Source organism: Microtus pennsylvanicus, chromosome 1 (genome assembly GCF_037038515.1).
Source record: "Microtus pennsylvanicus isolate mMicPen1 chromosome 1, mMicPen1.hap1, whole genome shotgun sequence".
In the NCBI taxonomy this organism is placed as follows: Eukaryota; Metazoa; Chordata; class Mammalia; order Rodentia; family Cricetidae; genus Microtus; species Microtus pennsylvanicus.
In genome coordinates, this window is record NC_134579.1 from 144,919,908 (window position 1) to 144,942,718 (window position 22,811).

Sequence of the window (22,811 nt, forward strand, 5' to 3'; positions counted from 1 at the left end):
AGAAACCCTGTTTTGAAAAACAAAACAAAATATATAGAAATAAACAGGAAACAAACATGACAAAATGGCTCAGCTTGCAAAGGTACTTGCCACCAAGACTGGTGACCTTTGTTTGGTGCCTGGGAACAATATGGTAGAAGGACAGAAGTCTTACTTCCACACATGCTGTGAACACACACACACACACACACACGCCAATCAAGTATAATGACAACAAAACTAACTGTTTCCACAGAGTACGTAGGGCTTCCCCTCAGCTCCCCCTGGGCTCCCATTTGGGGGCAGTTGTTTGCAGAGCTTGAGCCAAGCCAGAAGCCAGGGGCAGGGTTGTAGGGGCAGTGATGGATGGTGGAGCCACTGTAGGAACTTGCAGTTGCAGGCAGCACACCGGGAGCCCAGGAGGAGAGGGCCTGGGCCTCAGGGTCTTAGACAGGTGCTGTGTAATCTTCCACATTTCTCACCTCAAGCAGGTGGGTGTGAACTCACATTCCTGCTTCTGTAGCTCCAGTCTCAGAAGGGCCGGAGTGCTTTCACCCCGCTCAGCCATCTCACCACTATGGCTTTGTTTCTTGAGACAGAGTCTTGCTTGGTTGCCCAGGTTGGCCTCAAACTCACTATCCTCCTGTCTCTGCATTCCAGAAGATGGGATTGCAGGTGTGGGCCACTGTGTCTGTCTGTGTGGCTGGACCTTTTATTTTCTCATGATTTCCTGGTGTGAAGTGTCCCCTGGATACTCGTGCAGTTTGTCATTTGTAAGCCAAAGAAACTGTAGAGTGCTTTCTGGAGAGAGTCTGTGTGCGAGGTGAGCTCCATTGGTGGTGACCTCAGGAAGAGACATCCAAGATAAGATGCAAGAAATCAAGGCCTTAGGGGCAGTAGTGACACACACCTTTAATCTCGGCACTTGGGATGGGAAGCAGAGATGGGTAGATCTCTGAGTTCAAGGCCAGCCTGGTCTACAGAGCGTAGACAGCAAGGGCTACACAAAGAACCCCCCCCCCCAAATAAAGAGAGAAAAAGAAACCATACTGTGGAAAGTTCTTCTTCGTATGTGTTGCTTTTATTGGTTAATGAATAAAGAAACTGCTTGGGAAAATAGAGCAAGGCAGGAATTCTAAGCAGAGATAGAGGAGAAAAGAAGGCTGAGTCAGGGCAATGTCATGTAGCTGCCGAGGGAGACAGACACCCTGGAACCTTACCGGTAAACCACAAGCCTCATGGTAAAAGACAAAATAATAGGAATGGGTTGATTTAAGATGTAAGAGTTAGTTAAAAAGAAGCCTGAGCTAATAAGCCAAGCAGTGTTGTAATTATTATAGTTTCTGTGCGATTATTTCGGGTCTGGGCAGCCAGGAACAAACAAGCAGCCTCCGCCTACAAAACCAAAGTTGTGTGTTAAGTGGCTGATGGACCACAGATCTGCAGGAACCAGACTCTATCCTCCAGGACATAGATGCCATGTTTCAATGAGTATTGTGGCTGCTTAATACAACACACCTGTTTCAAATAATAAGAACTGGCCATAGGGCCAGATGCAGTGGTACATACCTTTCTTTAACTTCCATCCTTGAGAGACAAAGACAAGACCTCTGTGAGTTCTAGGCTAACTAGGGTTACATAGTGAGAGCCTATACTTCCCTCATCACCTACCCAAATCCCCAAAAAAGGAATTGACTCTAGAAGGCAGGGGTTTGACAACTCAATCGTAAAGTCCCTGCCTAGAATCCCGCAGTGAGGGTCTGGGGTGTGGCTCAATGGTAAAGTGATCATGTACTTCAAATACAATTATTTGGGTTCAATCGCTCATACAAAAAAATAATAAAGAGGGCTGAAGAGATGGCTCAGTGGTTAAGAGCACTGACTGCTCTTCCCGAGGACCCAGGTTCAATTCCCAGCACCCACATGGCAGCTCACAACTGTCTGAAAATCCAGTTCCAGGGGATCTGATACCTTCACACCAATGCACATAAAATAAAGTTAAATAAACCATAAAAAAAAATAATAAAGAGGGCTGGGGAGATGGCTCAGAGGTTAAGAAGCACTGGCTGCTCTTCCAGAGGTCCTGAGTTCAGTTCCCAGCAACAACATGGTGGCTCACAACTATCCACAATGATATGGTGCCCTCTTCTGGCCTGCAGGTGTACATGCATACAGACCACTGTATACATAATAAATCTTTTAAAAAAATAATAATAATAAAGAGCTAGAGGGGGCTGGAGAGATGGCTCAGAGGTTAAGAACATAGCCTGCTCTTCCAAAGGTCCTGAGTTCAATTCCCAGCAACCACATGGTGGCTCACAACCATCTGTAATGGGGTCTGGTGCCCTCTTCTGGCCTTTAGGCATACACACAGACAGAATATTGTGTACACAATAAATAAATAAATATTTAAAAAAAAAGAACTAGAATTGGGTATTTTATTTTAAACTGAAGTATCAGTAAATAGTTTGGTATAGTGTATGCTATGGTGTATATGTATATGTACTATAGATCATGTACATATGTACATGCGTATTAAGATTGCTTTGTATAACTTTAAACTTGTGTTTTTCCCTCTTTGCTTCTCCTGCCTCTTTTCCCTGCTCTGTTTTGTTGTTGTTGTTTGTTTGCTTGTTTTTTCCTCTTTTTGATTTTATTTTTGTTTTTCAAGACAGGGTTTCTCTATAGCTTTGGAGTCTGTCCTGGAACTCACTCTGTAGTCCAGGTTGGCCTCAAACTCACAGAGATCCGCCTGCCTCTGCCTCCTGAGTGCTGGGATTAAAGATGTGCCTGACCCTCTGCTCCCTTTTTAAAACTTGACAGTAGAGCTATAATCCTGGTGCTGGAGGCAGAGGTGGGGGATCTTGAGTTCCCAGGTCTACCTGGGCTGTTGGGTAGTCTGTGGGAAGGAAGTTACTGATGATGGTTCTTAGCTGTGATTCAGTTTGTAGCAGTGTTTGTTTCCGTCTCTGTAAATATTTGAGATGGAATCTTGCTGTGTAGCCCAGGCTTCCCTACAACTCTCCATCCTCCTGCCTCTTCCTCCCACAACCCGCCTATGTCCCCGTCTTCTGCTGTTCGTGGCCTTCTTCCCTCACAGCTACTCTTTTCTTCCCACAGCTGGCTCCACAAAGGACACTGTCAAAGTCCCCAGCCCGGGGCCCTGCGTAGACCTGGAGTGGCCACCCCATCCTTCCCTTCATGATTCGTTCATAGCACAGGTAATCAGGGAAGACCCCCCCAGTTCACTCTTGGAGGAGCAATTGTTCTGAGTACTTGTGGGACCCACTGGCCTCTGACTTGCAGAGCTTGGTTTAGTGACTTCCTTCAGTTCCTCCTCTCTGGCCTGTATCCCCATGTACAGCTGTAGAAAGGGTATTCCTAAAGCTTCACTTTTTCTCTATATTCTGTACTGAGACAGTGTCAGCTTAACTTAGTGGTAGAGCCCTGCCTAGAATCCCCCAGTGAGGGGTGGGGTCTAGCTCAGTGGTAGAGCCCTGCCTAGAATCCCCCAGTGAGGGGTGGGGTCTGGCTCAGTGGTAGAGCCCCTGCAGAGCTCCCATGCGACCCTATAACAACCACAATAATGACAAAGAAAGGATAGGCCAGGAAGATACTTTATTTAGTAAAGCAGTTCCCTTTGTCCTCAGCTATAAGGTCCTACAACTTGGGGACTGTGGTCCTCTCATTGTGTCCAGTTCATGTTATTGGAACAGAAGGACTGGCAGGCCAGTAGAAAAATGCACTGGAAGGAGGGAAAGCTGTGTGGGTGTGTTTGCTCAGATGTGTCTAAGGGTGAATGCATGGGAGTTTAAAAAGATAGTGGGGATGATCAGTGGATGTGTAGTCAGAATAGGATAGCAGATGGATGGGTGTTTGGAAGAATGGGGGGGGGGGGGGAAGCTTAGAAAGCCAGATGCAGACTGGAGAGATAGAGAGATCAGTCGGTAAAGTACTTGCAAGGTCCTGAATTTGATTCCTAGAACCCATGTAAAGAACAGGGCATGGAATCCCAGCACTGGGGAAGTGGATACCACCGGATACCTGGGGTTCCCTAGCTGGCCAGCCTATAGCCTAATTGGTGAGCTCCAGGCCAATGAGAGAGACCCTGTCTCAAAAAGGTGGACAGTGTGGAATGGTAACTGAGAGGAGGGCCCTTTGGAGGAATGTTTACAGGGCTGAGGGGATGTTGGGTGCTCTGAGGAAATGGGTGGCTGATTGGAAGGCAGGAATGCTGTGTGGTGGGAAAATGCAGACAGCATCCGTTCCTTTTGGGGTGCAGTGGGTGAAGCAGCCTCTTCCTCCTCCCCCTGGGGGCTGACCATGCTAAACTTTGTCATGGGCTGCGACAGTGCTAGCCAGCAGTGAGCGCCAGATGGCTCAAGACAAACGTTAGCCGTCCGCATCCTCATCATTCAGCTATGGGGGCAGCCCTACACTGCAACCTTCCTGGCCCAGCCTCTTGACACCCCCCCACACACTCCTTTTCTGCTGCCTCAGTCCCCACCTCCATGTGTCACCCCTGTCACCTACCCTTAGCTTAAGACCCACACTGCATAGCTCTTCAGGGCTCACCCAGGACAGTGTGACGGCCTTCCTGTCACCCCTACCTTGCCTTCCCTTCCTCATTCTATCACCTTGATGCTCAGCACAGACCCCTGCCATCTTCTGGGCCACAGTGTTGAGAAGACAGGATGAGCGGGGTGTGAAGTACATAGGCCCAGGGGCCTATAGGCTGGCCCACTCAAGCTGAAGTCTGTCTGGTGTGAGCCGCAGTCTTCCTGTGATGGGGGTCTGAGAAGATCCTCAGAGAGCAGTTCGGGTTCTTTTGTTTTTGAGACAGGGTCTCACCCATGCAGGCCTGGCTGGTCTTGGACTCACAGACATCCTCCCGAGTGCTGGGATCAAGGGCGTGTGCCACCTTTACACCCAGCAAGTTTGGGGTTTTGACTCTGAACTGTACTTGACTCTGCGACTCTTGAAGGTTATAAAGTAGAATGGCAGATTTGATCTGCGTCCTGGAGGTTGGAACAGGCGTGTTCCCTGGGGTTCGTGCATGCGCAGCCCACTCACTGGAAAGATGGGGAGTAGCTATTTGGGGGCCTCCAACTCCTTATCACTAAAGTGGGGGTGCCATGGTTTGCTAGACCTATCCGTAGCGCTTAGTATAAGGCCTGTGCACCATCAGAGATCTTAGTCTTGACTGATGCCCTGTCAGATGTGGGGGCATGGTGGGCGTGAGGACCAGAGGATAGGGATCCTGCCCCATCCCTGGTCAGAATTTCTGTTTGGGAGGGTGCTGGGAAGTGGTTCTTCTACCCCTCCATCCAGCCCTGTGCACTCTGGGAACAGCTGCTCTGACCCTCCCCTCCAGGTGCCCCCCCTAAAGGGGCAGCTGGGCAGACTGCCTCTATCTAATCATGTCTCCCTCACCCTCTTCCCACACCTGCCCCATCTAGTGGAAATGGATGATGAGGATGGGAGATGCTTACTAGACGTGATTTGGTGAGTAACGGGCTCCCCCCCTCCCCTCACACTCGTCTTCCACCCCTCTCCCCTCCCTCCATTCCTCAGCCTAGCTCCTTAAGGTCTCTTTTCCCTCTCTCTTGCAGTGACCCTCAGGCCCTCAATGACTTCTTGCATGGATCCGAAAAGGTAAGTACCAGAGGCAGGGAAGGGCAATCCCTGGGCATGGGGACTGGAGGATCAGAAGGGAGAGCCAGGTTCCCTAAGACAGTAGACATTCTCTAAGGGGTTTTGTCAGTACAAGAAAGCGATCCAGTCCTGTTCTCTTGCCGTGCCGTCTTCCCAGGTAACTGAATAAGTCAGTCACCAAAAAGAAAGAATGCAAACTGTCTCAACATGTATGTTAATATGGAAACAATGCTGTATTGAATATGCTTATTTAATTAACATGTGCTATATTTAAAAAAAAAGGCCGGGTATACACCTTTAATCCCAGGACTTCAGAGGCAGAGGCGGGCAGATCTCTAAGTTAGAGGCTAGCCTGGTCTACATAGTAGAGCTCCAGGACAGCCAGGGCTACACAGAGACACCCTGTCTCTAAGTAAATAGATAGATAAGTAAATAAATAAAAGTAAATAGAAGTTATTCACTATTCACTAGGTTTTCCTTAAAAATATCAGGCATGAAATGACTAGAAAGAGAGCTGGCTCTATGGATAAGATGCCACACGTAAGCATGAGGGCCTGAGTTTGAGTCCCTAGTACCCACGTTAGAAACCAGGCATGGCCATGTGCACTGGTAGCTCCCTTTCTTTGGGTAGAGGGGAGAGATGGGATCGCGGGGCCTTGCTGGGGCTTGCTGATCACTAGCTTAGCTCCTGATTCAGCGAGAGGCCCTGTCTGAGGGGAATAGGGCAGAGAGGTGAAGAGCAGGACATCCGGCTGTGTGTGTACAACACACATAGACAGATATTAAAGAAAAACAGCCCTGGATTGAAGGGATGGCTCAGCAGTGAAGAACACTGGCTGCTAGGTAGTGGTGGCCTACACCTTTAATCTCAGAACTCAGGAGGCAGAAGCAGGTGGATCTCTAAGTTCGAGGCCAGCCTGGTTTATAGACCAAGTTCCAGAACAGCCAGGACTACACAGAGAGACTCTGTCTCAATAAAACAAACAGACAAATGCTAGCTGCTCTTCCAAAGAACCCAGATTCAATTCCAAGCACCCACATGGCAGCTCACAATCGTCTGTAACTCCGGTTCTAGGAGTTCCAACACACTCCTCTGGCCTTGAGAGGTACCAGGCATACATGTGATGTACAGATATACATGAAGGCAAAAACCCATACATATAAAATGACTATTTGTTTGTTTGTTTGTTTGTTTGTTTGTTTGTTTATTTATTTATTTATTTATTTATTATGTATACAATATTCTGTCTGTGTGTGTCTGCAGACCAGAAGAGGGCACCAGACCTTATTACAGATGGTTGTGAGCCACCATGTGGTTGCTGGGAATTGAACTCATGACCTTTGGAAGAGCAGGCAATGCTCTTAACCACTGAGCCACCTCTCCAGCCCCGACTTTTTCTTTTTTTAAATAAAAGAAAGCAAAGGCCTCCTCTAGCTGGTGTGGTCAGAGGGTCCCTCTAAGGAGGCGACATTACAGGTGGCTACGGTGCTGTAGCGCGAGTGATATCAAGAGAGGTGGTAAATCCGAGGGAACAGGGTTAGACTAAGGCAGAACTAACTGCAGGATGGCACTGAGTGAATTAGACTTTGGTTAGGTGATTTTTATTTTTATTTGATTTATTGATTGATTAATTGATTTTGAGGCGGGGTCTTTGTGTATAGTCCTGGCTGCCTAGAACTTAATATGTAGGTCAGGCCGGCCTTGAACTCACAGAGATCCACTTGCCTTTGCTTCCTCAGTGTTGGGATTAAAGTCGTGCACCACCACACAAAACAGATTTATTTATTCTGAACTTGACAGCAGTTCTTGGGGACTCGGATTTGATTTAAAGATAGGCACTTTAATGTGGCAGTTTGGGGACCTGGGTGGAACTGTGGTTTTTTCTACAGTGGTATGAGAGATTACTCCCACATGGCTACTTAGTACATATTTGTTAAGCTTTTGCAGATTTGCCACATTAGAAATCTGGGTCAGATCCCCCTGAGATCATAGCAACCTGTATGGAACAGGAGCTACAAGCATCTAGCGGCTTGTCTAAGGTCAGCTGATATACCTATCCTGACTCTCTCCTGTGGCCACTGCCAGGGCCCCTATGTCCCTTTCCCATGGGTGTCTCTCTCACACTGTTCAAATGTCCTCAGGCTCTGGCAGCTGACTTCCTTTGTCACAGGCAGCCCATAGAGAGCCAGGAGGAAGCCTTAATACCTTTTATGACCTAATCTCCTGAGTCACACAGACTGGAGCTGCTAAGAGCTGAGGATGTGTCTCAGTGGTAGGGTACTTGCCTGGCTTATATAAGAAGCTCTGAGCTCAGTCCCCAGCACCACATAAAATGAGGCATGGTAGGATGCACCTGTAACTAAAGCCCTGCGCAGGTAGAGACAAGAGATTGGAAGTTCAAGGCCAGTTTTAACCAGCAGCAAGTTTGAGGTGGACTATATGAGAATCTGCCTTGAGGAAGGAAGGAGCCACTAATTCTAGTGTGCACTCTGATGAGAGAAACAAATACTCCCTCCTAAAGGAGAGACATTGAAGTGCTGAACCCTCAAGAGTGCAGCGAGATAGTAGCCCAGACGATAGTACATACAGTAGAGCGTGGCCAGGCATGGCAGTGCGTGCCGTAAACCCCAGCCCTCAGGAGGGCAGATGGATCTCTCTTACCTATACTAGGCTCATTTCAGCTGCAAAGATGCCCCAGGACTCGGCAAGTCCTGTCCCCCAGAAGGCGGGTGGCTACACAACTGTGTGTTGGATACGATGTTAGGGAGAAGGGAGGGGTTTAGTGAAAATCGTGGGGCAGGTGCCATGAGCAGGTGGCATTGCCACAGCCCCTGAAGGATGTGCTACCAGGACTGTGAGTTCCACGCAGGAGCACAGCTTGGGTGCAAACCAAGAGGGCAAAGTCCCAAGATCAAGGCAGGCGCTTCAGCGGGGGTGGAGTCTTAGAGGCCAGGCTGGGGAAGCACCTCTGGTGATAAGTGTGCGGCTAGCCCACATCCCCCCTCCCCTCCTTTTTACCTCAAACCCAAGTTGATTTCTGCTCTAGAGCCTTGTCCTGCCTTGTTCACGTTTGACCTTGGATTGGGGGGATCTCATTGCAGCTGGATAGCGATGACCTCCTGGATGCTCCCGTGGAGGCCCAAAGTGCCTTCTATGAAGGTCCTGGGGTAAGTGGTTGGCCAGTGGTGGTCTCCCACACTGCTGGAGCAGGAGGGAGTTGCAGAGGCTGTGCATGCCCTGGTTGTGTTTGCTTGGGGGAGGGGTGTTCAGGAACCAAGCTGTCCCACCACCCTGGCCATAGAGAGGGGAAGAGGCCAGCTCTGGTGTATTTGGTAGATACCATATGACTCTGGGAAAGGTTCCTCCCCTACATAACTCTGAAAGTGAAGATGGGGGTACGGAGCATTGACCCCGTCCTGTGTGCTTGTCTATGCCAGCCCTTAATTGCTTCTGTGTGTGTGTGCTGGAGTTCACATGTTTACACATGAAGCCAGCCTCGAGTACTGTCACTTGGCAAGGCTGGGTGGCCAGCTAGTCCTGAAGTGCCCCTGTCTGTATCTCTCTCCACCATGGGGATTACTGGTGTCTCTGATTTTTTAAAATTATTTTATGATTTTTATGTGTGAACATTTTGCCTGCATGATTGTCTGTACATCGTTTATGCACAGTACGTGTGGAGTCTGGAAGAGGGTGTTGGATCTCCTAGGACTGTGAGTACAGATAACCATAAGCCACCCTGTGGGTGCTGGGGATTGAACCCTGGTCCTCTCCAAGAGCAGCCAGTGCTCTTAACTGCTCAGCCATCTTTTCATCATCTCCACCGACATTAATTTTGTATGGGTTCTGGGGATCGAACTCAAATCATCACTTACGAGGCAAGCCATTTTCAGAGTGAGCCATCTCCCCCAGTGCCTCTTTCCCTTTTCTCCTTTGCCACTCTGCTGCCCCTGCCCTCCTCGTGTGTTTCCTGCTCCCTGTCACTGTAACTGTCATTCTTTTAACATGTTACTTTATGAATAATTTTCATTGAGTTTTGTATCAACTGTAATATCATATTCCAAATAACCTTTTATAGTAACGATCAAGCTTAGAAAAACAACGTAGATTCATAGATCCAGTTACAATGGTGACCATTCTGTCTTTACTAAGACGAACCTTCCTTCCTTCCTTCTTTTATTTATTTATGTTTTTGTTTTGAGATAGGTTCCAAAGCTAAAGAGAAATCCTGTACTGGAACTCGCTCTGTAGACCAGGCTAGCCTTGAACTCACAAAGACCTGCTTGTCTCTGTTTCCTGAGTGCTGAGATTAAAGGCAGGCATGCACCATCACCACCCTGCCCAGACCTTTATTGAAATTTAGGTATTTTGGTTTTCTGAGACAAGGTCTCATGTGGTCCCCAACAGTCAGAAACTCACTGGGTAGCTGAGGATGACCTTCAACTTCTAATCTTTCTGCCTCTACCCTCAGTTGTTGGGATTATGGTCATGCACCACCACACCAAGTCTGTGCTAGGAACCGAACCCAGGTTCATGCTCTCTAGGCAGGTACCCTACCAGCTGAGCCACATGCCCAGTCCAGCTCTGAATCTTCCATCTAGTCAAAATCTGAGGAGGTGACATAAAACCTCGAACCTGTGTATTATATGGCCCTCTGAACCGTAAGCCTCTGAGCTGTGTTTGCCACTTTGATCCTTTGGACCATAAGTCTACTGAGCTGTGTTTGTCACTGGTTGAAGTCTCAGTGAGCATGGCACCAGCCTCGCCCCCCGCCCCCCGCCCCAAACCCGGCAACAGTTGGTGTGCTGTGGTCTGTCTTTCTTCCAACCCCGCTGCCTCATATTGAACTTTGGAGCCAAACGAGTTTTGTCTGTGTCATATATGATGTCACATGCGTGCCTTCCTATGGCAACCCTCGAGGGGCAGCTGGGTCATTATGCAGTGTATTACCTGGAACTCCTGGTAAAGTTTGCTCTTACAAAAATTAAAACAAGGACAGCAACCAGGTAGGTGTGGTTGTTCTTGCTAAGGTCCCAGCACTCGAGAGATTAGCAGCAGGAGGATCTAGAGTTCAGAGTCATCCATGGGGTCTAGAGAGATGCTCAGTGGTTGAGAGCACTGGCTGCTCTTGCAGAGGAGTGGGGTTTGGTTCCCAACACCCACGTGGTGGCTCACAACTGTCTGTAACTCCTGTTCCAGGGAGTTCGACTTTCTTCTGGCCGCTATAGAAGCCAGACACATATGTGTTGTACAAACATATGCATAGGCACACATGTTCATATAGAATAATCTTTAGCTGTAAAGCAAGTTCAAGGCCAGTCTAGGTAATATAATGAGTTCTTATCTAGCCTGGGCAAACAAAGGTCATCTTGGGTTATATAGCAAGTTCCAAGACAGCCAGGGCTACACAGAGAGAACCTGTCTCAATCTCCCCCTCCCAATAAGAGAAAAAAATCATTAAATACTCTTGGTTTGTAGGGAGTATTGGAACTACAAATAAATATTGTGGGTCTCTGTGGCTATAATTTCATTTATTTCTTTATTTTACTTATTTTGTGTGTACCTGTGTGTGTGCATATGCACGTGTGTGTACATGAATTTACCTCAGCACATGTGTGGAGGTCAGGGGACACCTCTCAGGAGTTGGTTCTCTCCTGCCACCTTGTGGGATCCAGGGGTTGATCTCAGGTTGTCAAGGCTGCATGCCATTGCCTCTATCCTCAGAGCTGTCTCATCTTCCCAACTGACTATTAAAAAAAAAAAATGCAAGCAGCTCTCTGTGAGTTCATAGTGAGTTCCAGGTCAGCCAGTGTTACATAATGAGACTCTTATCTTTTTTTTAAAAAAGCATATTTTTTTAGTTATTAATATGGTATGTTTGTGTGTATGACCCTTGTTAGTGATGATACAGGGCTGCATGGCTTGCATGTGGTGGTCTAAGGAGAGTTTTAAGGACTCATCTGCCTCCTTCCACACTGGGATCGGGGCTGGAACTCGGGTTTGAGAGATGAGTGCTCTTACCCACTGAGCAGTCTTGCTCCCGTCCATCCCCAGTATTCTTATTACCTTCTGCTGGTAGGTGCAGATGGAGAAACTGGGGTCAGATTAAGCAAGCTGCAGTCAAGCCACAGCCAAGCCAGGATTTGAGCTGCATCCAGCCACTTCCAGATAGAAAATTGCTGAATTGTAGTGGCCTTTGACACCAAGTGTCCCCATGTTGACCTCGGCTCCTGCCTTCTCTTGTCTGCCCTCCAGCTCCACGTGCAGGAAGCTTCCGGCAACCACCTAAACCCAGAGCCCAGCCAGCCTGCCCCCAGCGTGGACCTGGACTTCCTGGAAGATGATATCTTGGGCTCCCCTGCTGCAGGAGGAGGTGGCGGGGGCGGTGGGGGCCCAGAACAGCCCTGTGACATTCTCCAGCAGAGTCTTCAGGAGGCCAACATCACAGAACAGACCCTGGAGGCTGAGGCTGAACTGGACCTGGGCCCCTTCCAGCTGCCCACCCTACAGCCCGCCGACAATGGGACTGGTGCTACAGGGGCTCCAGGAGCCACTGCGGTGACTGCAGGAGCCCAGGCTCTCTTCCAAGGCAGTGCCGATCTGCTGGGCCTGCAAGCTCCACCCACTGTACTGACCCACCAGGCCCTGGTGCCACCCCAGGATGTGGTCAACAAGGCCCTAAGCGTTCAGCCCTTCCTGCAGCCTGTGGGCCTAGGCAACGTGACCCTTCAGCCCATTCCAGGCCTCCAGGGCCTTCCCAATGGAAGCCCTGGGGGTGCCACAGCAGCCACCTTGGGTCTGGCACCTATTCAAGTGGTGGGCCAGCCTGTCATGGCCCTTAACCCACCCACCTCCCAGCTCTTGGCAAAGCAGGTGCCTGTCAGTGGCTACTTGGCCTCGGCAGCCGGGCCCTCAGAGCCAGTGACGCTGGCGTCTGCCGGCGTGTCCCCCCAAGGGGCTGGCCTAGTAATCCAGAAAAATCTCCCAGCTGCAGTGACCACCACTCTCAATGGGAACTCAGTGTTTGCTGGGACAGGTACCGCCACTGCAGCAGCCAGTGGGGCACCCTCCGGACAGCCGCTGGCGGTGGCCTCGGGCCTCGGCACATCACCGCTGGTACAAGCACCCAATGTAATTTTACACAGAACCCCCACGCCCATCCAGCCCAAGCCTGCGGGGGTACTGCCCCCCAAACTCTACCAGCTGACACCCAAGCCCTTCACCCCCACGGGGGCAACCCTCACCATCCAGGGCGAACCAGGTACCCTGCCACAGCAACCTAAGGCCCCCCAGAACCTGACTTTCATGGCCGCAGGCAAAGCTGGCCAGAATGTGGTGCTGTCCAGCTTCCCCGCACCAGCCTTGCAGGCGAATGTATTCAAGCAACCACCGGTCACCACCACGGGGACAGCTCCACCACAGCCCCCCGGAACCCTCAGCAAGCCCATGAGCGTCCACCTCCTCAATCAAGGCAGCAGTATCGTGATCCCAGCCCAGCACATGCTTCCTGGCCAGAACCCCCAGTTCCTGCTGCCGGGCGCCCCAGCTGTTCAACTTCCCCAGTCACTCTCTGCCCTGCCTGCCAATGTGGGTGGCCAGATCCTCACGGCCGCAGCACCCCATGCAGGTGGACAGCTCATTGCCAACCCAATCCTCACCAACCAGAACCTGGCAGGCCCACTGAGTCTAGGCCCTGTGCTGGCACCCCACTCTGGGGCACACAGCACTGCGCACATCCTCTCTGCGGCCCCCATCCAAGTGGGCCAGCCCGCCCTCTTCCAGATGCCCGTGTCTCTGGCCACTGGCAGTCTGCCCACCCAGAGCCAGCCTGCCCCCACTGGCCCCACGGCCACCACTGTCCTCCAGGGTGTCACCTTGCCCCCCAGTGCTGTGGCCATGCTCAACACCCCTGATGGGCTGGTGCAGCCCACCACCCCAGCTGCTACCACTGGGGAGGCCACGCCTGTCCTGGCAGTTCAGCCTGCCACCCAGGTGCCCCCTGCTGTCACCACATCACTGCCCCTGGGTCTCCAACAGCCACCGGCACAGCAGCCTCCACAGGCCCCTACTCCACAGGCGGCCACCCAGCCTCAGGCCACCCCTCCTCAGGCCAGCCCAGAGAAGATAGTCCTGGGACAGCCACCCCCTGCAGCCACAACGGCCATACTCACTCAGGATTCCCTCCAGATGTTCCTGCCCCAGGTATGGGGGAGTATTGGGGGGGTGGCAAATAGCTGAGCTGAGGGGGCTAGTGGGGGCTCTCAGGGTTGTCCGCGAGGTTTGTAGGTTGTCTTGTCTGACAGACAGAGATGGGATTGACAGACCGACTGGGGATGTCAGTAAGGAAGTATGGGTGGATGAAATGATGGACAGGCAGACAGAACACCCGGGACAGTGGCCAGAGGTTCTGGGGTCTGCCTGCCCTGCGCCTCTTGTCTACAGTTCCTCATGAGATTGAGTGGGGGTGGCAGGCTCAGATGGGAGCCCATGGCCTCTGCGGGGGGGGCCTTCTGATCCTGTGTGGGTGGCCCCTTGCAGGAGAGGAGCCAGCAGCCCCTCTCTACAGAGGGTCCCCACCTCTCGGTGCCTGCCTCGGTCATAGTCAGCGCCCCGCCTCCTGCCCAAGACCCAGCCCTGGCCACACCCGTGACCAAAGGAGCTGGCCTCGGCGCTCAGACCCCCGACAGCCAGGCTTCCCCAGCTCCGGCTCCCCAGGTAGATGCGCCCTGGCAGCCTGGTGTCCTCTGCACAGCTCCCCTCTCAGCCCTGCCTGCCTCTGTCCTGCTGCCTCGGAAATCACGCTCTCCTTTGTTCTCCACTCTCGTGTTCCCTGAATGTCTCCTGGCCACTGTGCACATCTGAGACCAGGGCCAGCGCAGGGAGAGTCCAGCTTTAGACGGGGACACAAGTCACAGAGAGTTGGGAAATGACCTCTTCCTGTATTGGGTAACACAGCTCCTTTACATGTCAAAACATACTAAAGTCAGACATGATGACCCTTTCTGTAACCTGTGCTCAGGAGGTGGAGATGGGAGTTTGTGACTAGCCTGGGCTATATGAGACCGTGTCTCCTCAGCCTCTCCTAGACAGGGCTCTTGCATTTCCTTTCGGTGTGGCTGTGAGCATAACCACACATGAACATCTGTCTTCCAGTTTTAGTGTACTGTGCCTAGGTTCACTCTTGTACCGATTGTTAAACTTGACCTTGGTGGCTGTATAGTAGACCATTGTGTGGGTACACTATTTCTTTAGCTACTCTTGTCGGTGGGCTTCTAAGTCACTCCTGCCTTTGACTTGTTATGAACAAGGCCACAGACAATGGCTTCAGGTGGGTGGCATTTTGCAGAATGAATTGTTTTGTAATCTGGGTTTAAACTGAGCTTGGTGTGTGCTAGGCAGGCATTCTCCCACTGAGCCACGCCCCCAACCCCTCACTGGGGGATTCTAGGCAGAGGCTCTCCCACTGAGCCACACCTCCAGCCCCTCACTGGGGATTCTAGGCAGGGGCTCTACCACTGAGACAGGCCACTGACCCCTCATTGGTGGGCTCTAGGCAAGCACCTGCTACTGAGATACATCACAAGCTCTTTGAACATTTTGAGAGAGTCTTGCTAAGTTGTCCAGTTTAAGCCTTTCATTTATTGTCCTTCTGCCACAGAGTCTGAAGTCACTGGGCATCCAAGTCTATTCTGCCACACATAACCTAGAATAAATTCTTTAAACTGGGTTTCCTAAAAAGTGTGGTCTAAAAGGTGTGGCTTTATATTGTGATGCTCTCTCAGCTGTCGGCTGTGGACTGTGTAGTCCAGCTTCGGCAGCAGTGCGGTGTGCACTCCTCTTCCGCCAGTCTCACTGGTACATTCCCGGTGAACTGGAGCGCCTTGTACTCGTCTTTAAGTTGTATTTAATTTATTTTCATTGCCAATGAAATCAGGCAAGTTTTCATATACTTAAGAGGTATTTATTCTATGAAATTGTTTATATTTTTTTGCTATTTTCAACTGGTGGTTCTTGGTCAGCTTCTTGTTGATTTGTGGACACTTTTTACATGTGAGGAAAGTGGGCCTTTGCTCTCCTGTGAATCGTAAGCACACGAGAGATTAAGGCAGGCTGCCCCTTTATTCTAGAGAGGCAGATCCTGAACTTGTTTTAAAAAAGAAAAAGAAGAGCCAGAGGAAGGGTGGGAATTGGAACAGAAATATATTATCCAGCAAGGGGCTGGATAGCAAAGTCAGTGTGGACTTGGTCTCAAACAGCCACGATTTTATAGACTGTCTGCCATGTAAACCTGAACATGTTTCTTCTGTCTAGATTGAGGACTGGGAGGAAGGCTTAGGTTGAATCAGTGAGCTAGTGTGTCCTCCACACAGGGTACGAATTGCTTGTGTCTGCTGTAGTCAGGACCTCCAGTGGTTGTAGGTGCACTTAGTGGTCAGAGGCGAGGCGTCGGGTTCCCCGGAGCTGAGGGTACAGGCAGTTGTGACCCGCCTGGTGTGGGCACTGGGAACAGAACCTGGGTCCTCTGGAAGAGCAGCAGGTGCTCTTAACCACTGAGCCAGCACTCCAGCTCTGTCCTTTTATGCTTTTTAAATGCTGACTGCAACCCATGAATGTCCCTAGCAGGCAATGCATGTAGGTGACAAGCCATGGTCTGAGGAAATTGTAGAGTTTTGGGGAGGGGAGAGTCCTGGTATCTTCTATCACCACCTCTGGGCCCTGGGGTCTTAGGCAAGTTGCTTGTTTCTCTGTACCTCAGTTTCCTTGCCTCTCAAGTAAGGGTGATAATGACAGCAGCTACTTTACAGAGTGAGGACACTCATGTAAATTCATGAATGCTGTATTCTTACACATTCATGTAAGAATGTGTAACCAGGCCCGACCAACACTGAGACCAGGCAGCTGGGTGTGGTGGCCTATGCTTGCAAGAGGCAGGAAGACCCAGAGGTTCAAGGTTATCCTGGGTTTCACAGTGAGTCCCAGGCTGGCCTGCAGGACGTGAGACTGATAGGCAAGGCTCAAGCTTGAATCCCAGGACCTATATGGCAGAGGCAGGCAGTTTGAGCCATTCTGATCTACCTAGTGAGTTCCAGGCCAGCCTGGGCTACGTGAGAGTCTCATCTTAAATCAAGAAATAAAGGTGTCGGGCAGGGCGGCAGTCATGTAAAGGCTTGCTGAGGCTGGTGAACCTGCCTGCCAGCTCAACCGTGTGGGCGTCTGAAGGGACAGGCCACAGCAAGCCATGATTGGCTTCCACAGTGGATAAGTAGTGAGAGCCGCTGTAGGAAGCTTCTTTTTGGCCTTGTCTCGGAAGTGACGTACGATTACTTCTGGGGAATTCGTAATCACAGATACTAATCCTGGCTTGGTATGGGTGGGGTTAAATATAAGGAGGTGGGGTGGCCAGGGCTGTCTTAGAAATTGGTAGTAAATTTTTTTTTTTTACTTTTTTATTTGTATGGGTATTTTGTTTGCGTATATGTATGTCTGCCACTTGGTGCCCAGTGCTGACAGAGGCCAGAGGAGGGTGTCAGATTCCTTGGAAATAGAGACCGTTGTGAACTGCCATGTGGGTGCTAGGAATCAAACCCCAGTTCCTTGGAAGTGGCGCTCAGTGTTCTTATGCACCAAACCACCTCGCCAGCCACCGTCAGTCTTTCTTGGTGTTTGCATGTTTTTGTGGTGCAAATGCTATGTTTTTGTTACTTGGATATTTGAGACTAGGTTGTATGTGTGATCTCTGCCCCACACTCCTGAGATTTTAGTGCAGTATGACAGCCCCGGGAAGAATTGTCTCTTCAACATTGTATCATTCAGGCAGATGTAATGTGCATCTGTACCCGAAGTGTTCTGGAGGTGGGGGCAGGGAGGTTACTGGAAGTTTGGGGCTAGTCTGGCTTATAAAGTGAGACCTGTCTCAAAACCAAGCAAAGCAAACCCCCTTGTTTTGTACTTGTGCTGTGAGCAAAGCTAGCAGGTTTGGTGTGCACACAGAACTGCTGCTTGGTTCAGTTCTGTGCTCAATTTATTTTGTGTGCATATATTTATCTTGAGTTTTGAATTTGAGTCTGTAGGCTTGTGGACAGGTGCGGTGTCCACTGAGCCATGTCCCCAGCACTCATAAGCCACTTTAAACACTTGCTCAGCAAGGCAGTCTTGTTTCACTTAGCTCTCCCACACCCCGTGTGGCCATTCACTGGAAAGGTGTTTAGGGTAGTGGAAACACACTGGCTTTTCTTAGGCACCAGTACAATAATCTGCACTTTCTACACTGGGCTATACTCTGGTTTGCCTATTGTATATATGGCCACAGTGGATATCCCTATGAGCAAGGACTGGGATTGTCTTTCTTTTAAGGTTTATTTATTTTGAGCTGGGTGGTAGTGGTGCACATTTTTAATCCTAGCACTCAGGAGGCAGAAGCAGGCAGATCTCTGTGAGTTTGAGGACAGCCTGGTCTAGAGAGTGAGTTCCAGGATATCCAGGGCTACACAGAGAAATGCTGTCTCGAGAAACCAAAGAAAAGAAAAGAAATTTAAGTGAAACATTTTATTATTTGTGGAAAGATTGAGTAAACCAATCAAAAATAATCCGAAAGGGAGCTGGCAGCCGTCAGTGACTCCAGTCTCAGGGGCTCCAGTGCCCTCTTCTGGCCTCTGTGGGCCAGACATATATGCAGGTAAAACATATATATTCATAAAATAAAAAGTAAAAAAAAAAAACCTTAAAGGACATCAGCACAGCTCTGCCCTGCCTTGCAGGTAGATACTAAAGCTCCACCCCCATCCCCTGCCCCTTCCAAATTTTCTGTGTTGCCTGCTCTTGGAGAAGGAACAACTGAGTTAAAGGTTTGTTTTGTTTTGTTTAGCTAAGGATGACCTTGAACTCCTGATCCCCTTGCCTTAGCTGCCTTCCAAGTGCTGGGATCACAGCCCTTCAGCCACTGTGCCAGGTTGAAGTTGTGCTGGGGATCAAATCCAAGTCTTTGTACATAGTGGACAGACACGCTACCAACTGAGGCCATTCCCGACAGAATGAAGCTTTGAAATCACCATACGAGCTGCCTTCTGCAGGATTGTCGGAGGATGGTCCCTTTCACGGTGTGGCAAGCCCAGATCTGTTACTCTGCCCTCTGCCAAGAGCTGGCAGTGCTGTAGGGATGGCGAGGCTGGTTGCTTGATCTAGTTTGTTTTAAGTGTATTTTACTTCTTAGTTGCCAAAAGTTAATCAGAGCTGAGCTTGGAAGGGTTGTTCAAAATGTCCCGGATTTAGGGGCCAGATGCTGGGGGTGTCCCACCAGGCGGTAATGCTGAATGAACTACAGATTGTGTCAATGTAGAGCAGGTTGTTAACATCTGGGTCCTGACCCCTTTGTGGGGGGCGAACAACCACAGGGGTTGCCTGAGACCATCGAAAAGCACAGATTTTAGATTGCAGTTCATAGCTAGCAAAAGGACAGTTATGAAGTAGTAATGACAGTCGTGTCGTGGGTAGGGGTCATCACAACACGAGGAACTGTATTGAAGGGTCGCAGCACTGGGAAGGTTGGGGACTGCTACTACTGCTGTAGTGTGAGGAGCCCCCAGGTTCTCTGGTCTCAGGTCTCAGGTGTGTGCCCACGTGCATGTCACAGATGATGTGTGGAGGCAGAGGTGGTTGTGGGAGATGGTTGTCTCCTACCAGGTGGGCTCTGGGCATCGGACCCAGGTCCTCAGACTTGACACCAGGTCTGACCTGCTGAGCCATCTTGCCAGCCCAGTGTCTCAGGAGGTAAAGGCTTCGAGAAGGGTGGCAGCTGCACAGGGCCCTACACTCAAGCCCCACATCTTGTTGGTGGCAGACTTCCTCTGCAGCTGCCAGCTCTACCCACTTACCCTCGTCGTGAGGCACCCCATTATCCAGTACTATGGCCAGCTCAGTGCCTACTATGGTCATGACTTGAGGATGACTGAGGGGCAAAACTGGCCAAGAGATGCTTAGGTGGAAGGACAGTCAGTGCACACGGGTGCAGGATGCAGGCTGGATGGTGTGGGTGACTTGCCACTGTCTAGAACTGCCACACATATACAAAAGTGGACATAGGTCAGGGGCACACTGAGAGACAGGCAGCAGAATAGTGCCCAGAACACACCACCCACACACCCATTTCCCATGGTTGGCCACTTCCTATTGCCCTCTTGTCCTTGCTGCTGGGTCATGAAGTCTCCCACACTGGCCGGCAGCCACATACCCCGAGTGTCGTCTGTGTAATGTCATGTGGGCAGCTCCCTGTGCTGTGCTCCTCCTGCCTCCTGCTCGGCAGCTTGTGGTGCTCCTCCCAGTGTTCCCTGCCGCTGCTTCCTCTGCTGCTGCCCACCTGTGCACCCTGCAGGGCTTGCCTTGGTCTGCTGGGTGGGGGGTGCACAGGGGAGATCAGAGGGTTGAGTAGGGTGGGGGCATGTGGCGACAGAGGGGTGGGTAGGAGAGAATGCACGGGTGGCCGGGTGAAGCGAGGTGCTGAGAAAGGCGAGCGGTGGCAGTGGGGTCCTGCCTCCAGCAGGATGGGAGTAGGCGGAGGATGGAGCCTTTGAGTGGGATGGTGGAGGGCTGGGTGAAGGGGGCCTGGGGTTACAGTGTCTTGGGAGAGCGGAAGCCAAGGCTGATCTGAGCCTGTCTCTGCCTCTGTCTCCCTTTTTTGCACAGATCCCTGCAGCTGCTCCACTAAAAGCCCCTGGCCCTGCCTCCTCCCCATCACTACCTCACCAGGCTCCCCTGGGAGACAGTCCCCACATGCCCTCCCCACACCCTGCCAGGCCCCCTTCTCGCCCACCCTCAAGACCCCACTCACGCCCTCCTTCCCAGCCACAGAGCCTGACTTGCCAACCCTTGGAACCTGCCTTGCACCCCTGTCCTCCTCCCCAGGGTTCCTCAGCTAGTATCTTTGTCATCCAGAATCAATTGGGTGCCCCACCACAAGCTGGCACCCCAGGCCCCACGGCCCCAGGCCCATCCCAGCCCCCTCTGCGACCCCCATCCCAGCCCCCTGAGGGTCCACTGCCCTCAACCCCCCACCTCCCTCCTGCCTCTACCCCCTCCACTGTGGCCTCCTCCTCTGAGCCTTCTACCAGGTTGCCAGTCCCCACACCCCCTGACTTCCAGCCCCAGTTCCCACCGGGTCAGGGACCCCATAAGTCCCCCACTCCACCACCAGCCCTCCACATGGTCCCTGAGCCCACAGCACCCCCTCCACCACCACCTCGGGCCTTCCAGATGGTAACTGCCCCCTTTCCTGCGTTGCCCCAGCCAAAAGCACTTCTGGAAAGATTTCACCAGGTAACCATCAGTAGGGACACCTAACTTCCCCAACTTCCCAAACTGGCCCCCTGTCCTGCCCTGCCCTGCCCTGCCTACAATGTGTCCGTGTGCATCTGGCTACCCTATTGCCATCCCATGCCCTACCCCTCAGCCACCTGTCCTTCCTCAGGTGCCATCTGGGATTGTCCTCCAGAATAAGGCTGGAGGCACATCCACCACCCCACAGACGTCTACCACCCTGGGGCCCCTCTCCAGTCCTACTGCCTCTGTGCTGGTCAGCGGACAGGCACCACCTGGGGCTCCTGCCGCCTCCAGCCATGCCCCTGCCTCCACATCTATGGCCACCACAGGTAGGGAGAGGAGCCTGCCTAAGCAAAGGGATCAGGTAGAACTGCCGTGTACCAGAACCCAGGGTGTCGCCCTACCCTCCTGGCACCAACAGGTCGAGGAAGGAGGGCTGTGGGATGGGAAGAATGCTCACATAGAGGAAGGGCCTTCATGCCCCTGGGTCCTCTCCCTTGCTCCCCTCTAGGTCTCCCTCCTTTACTTCCTGCCGAAAACAAAGCTTTTGCCAGCAACCTTCCAACCCTGAGTGTGGCCAAAGCTGCTGTGTCTGGGCCAGGGAAGCCCTCAGCACTGCAGGTAAGGAGCCTCAGTGCAACTAGGGATCAGAGTGAGCTAGCAAGAGATGGACATAGGACACGGGGCAAGGGCTGCTTAGGTGGTGAGAAAAGCTAGCTAGGGTCAGGAGTGTATGGACCTCTGTAGGATCAGAGGTGAAGCACCAATACAGCAGTTTAGATGTGGGTGGTTCAGTGGCTGGGGACGTGGCTCGGTGGTAGAGCCTCTGCCTAGAATTCCCCAGTGAGGGGCTGGGGGTGTGGTTCAGTGGTAGAGCCCCTGCCTAGAATCCCTCAGTGAGGAGCTGGGGGTGTGGCTTGAGGATGGAGCACTGACTTGCACAAACCTGGATTTTGGTAAAAAAGATGGAGGATATTATTAATCATGGTGAAATTGTAAGGTCAACATAGGAGACCTCCCTGAGCTGGTACAGAGAGGACACAGGTGGGGGCACCAAGGGCTTGGACCTATTTGCTGATACTCTTTTTCCCATAACCTAGGCCACATCTCCCAAGCAGGTTTCCTCCCTTTCTCCTTGATTTTTTTTCTTTCCTCCCTCTCTGTTTTAGTTGAGGCAGAAACTTACTTTGTAGTCCTGACTGGTCTGAAATTCAGTATGTAAACCAGGCTGGTCTTGACCTCATAGACATCTTCCTACCCCACTCCTTGGTTTTGAAATGGGGTCTCTATCCAAGACTGGCCATAAACTCACAAACATCCACCTCCGTGGTTTTTGAGATGGGTCTGTTTGCTCTCTATTGCTATAAGACAGTAACCAGCCAGGTGGTGGTAGTGCACACCTTTAATTCCAGCACTGAGGAGACACAGGCAAGTGATCTCTGTGAGTTCAAGGCAAGCCTGGTCTATGAAGTGAGTTTCAGGACAGCCAGAGCTACACAGAGAAACCCTGTCTCCAAAAATCAAAAACCAAAACAAAAGACTGTAATCAAAAGCAGCTTAGGAGAGGGGTTTATTTGACTTATTCTTTCAGATCACAACCCATCATTGAGGGAAGCCAGGGCAGGAACTGGAGCACAGACCATGGAATGGTCCTTACTGGCTCACTCACTGGCTTCATCGTTCATGTGTTTATGTTCTTGCTAGGCTAGCTTTCTTCCGAAGCTTGGGGTCCCCTGCCTAGGAAATGTTGCCACCCACAGAAGGCTGGGCCCTCTTGTATCAATTAACCAAGATAATTCCCCAAAGATCAGGCGTCAGTTGAGGCTTCTCTCGGGTGACTCTAGGCTGTTTCAAGTTACAGCTCAGG

At 51.2% G+C, this 22,811-nt stretch overlaps 1 protein-coding gene across 3 annotated transcripts in view; it reads left to right on the forward strand.

Moving 5' to 3' along the window:
- The window catches only part of Bicra (BRD4 interacting chromatin remodeling complex associated protein), a 72,470-nt gene that overhangs the window by 44,088 nt on the left and 5,571 nt on the right, over positions 1–22,811 (forward strand). For all 3 annotated transcript variants that reach the window (XM_075991358.1, XM_075991367.1, XM_075991377.1), the window contains 9 exons: positions 3,100–3,200; positions 5,439–5,484; positions 5,592–5,634; positions 8,737–8,802; positions 11,888–13,834; positions 14,171–14,347; positions 20,312–20,941; positions 21,093–21,273; positions 21,456–21,565. In XM_075991358.1, the coding sequence (XP_075847473.1) occupies positions 5,444–5,484; positions 5,592–5,634; positions 8,737–8,802; positions 11,888–13,834; positions 14,171–14,347; positions 20,312–20,941; positions 21,093–21,273; positions 21,456–21,565 (3,195 nt within the window). In that variant the 5' untranslated portion in view covers positions 3,100–3,200; positions 5,439–5,443. The remainder of the gene's footprint in view (positions 1–3,099; positions 3,201–5,438; positions 5,485–5,591; positions 5,635–8,736; positions 8,803–11,887; positions 13,835–14,170; positions 14,348–20,311; positions 20,942–21,092; positions 21,274–21,455; positions 21,566–22,811) is intronic.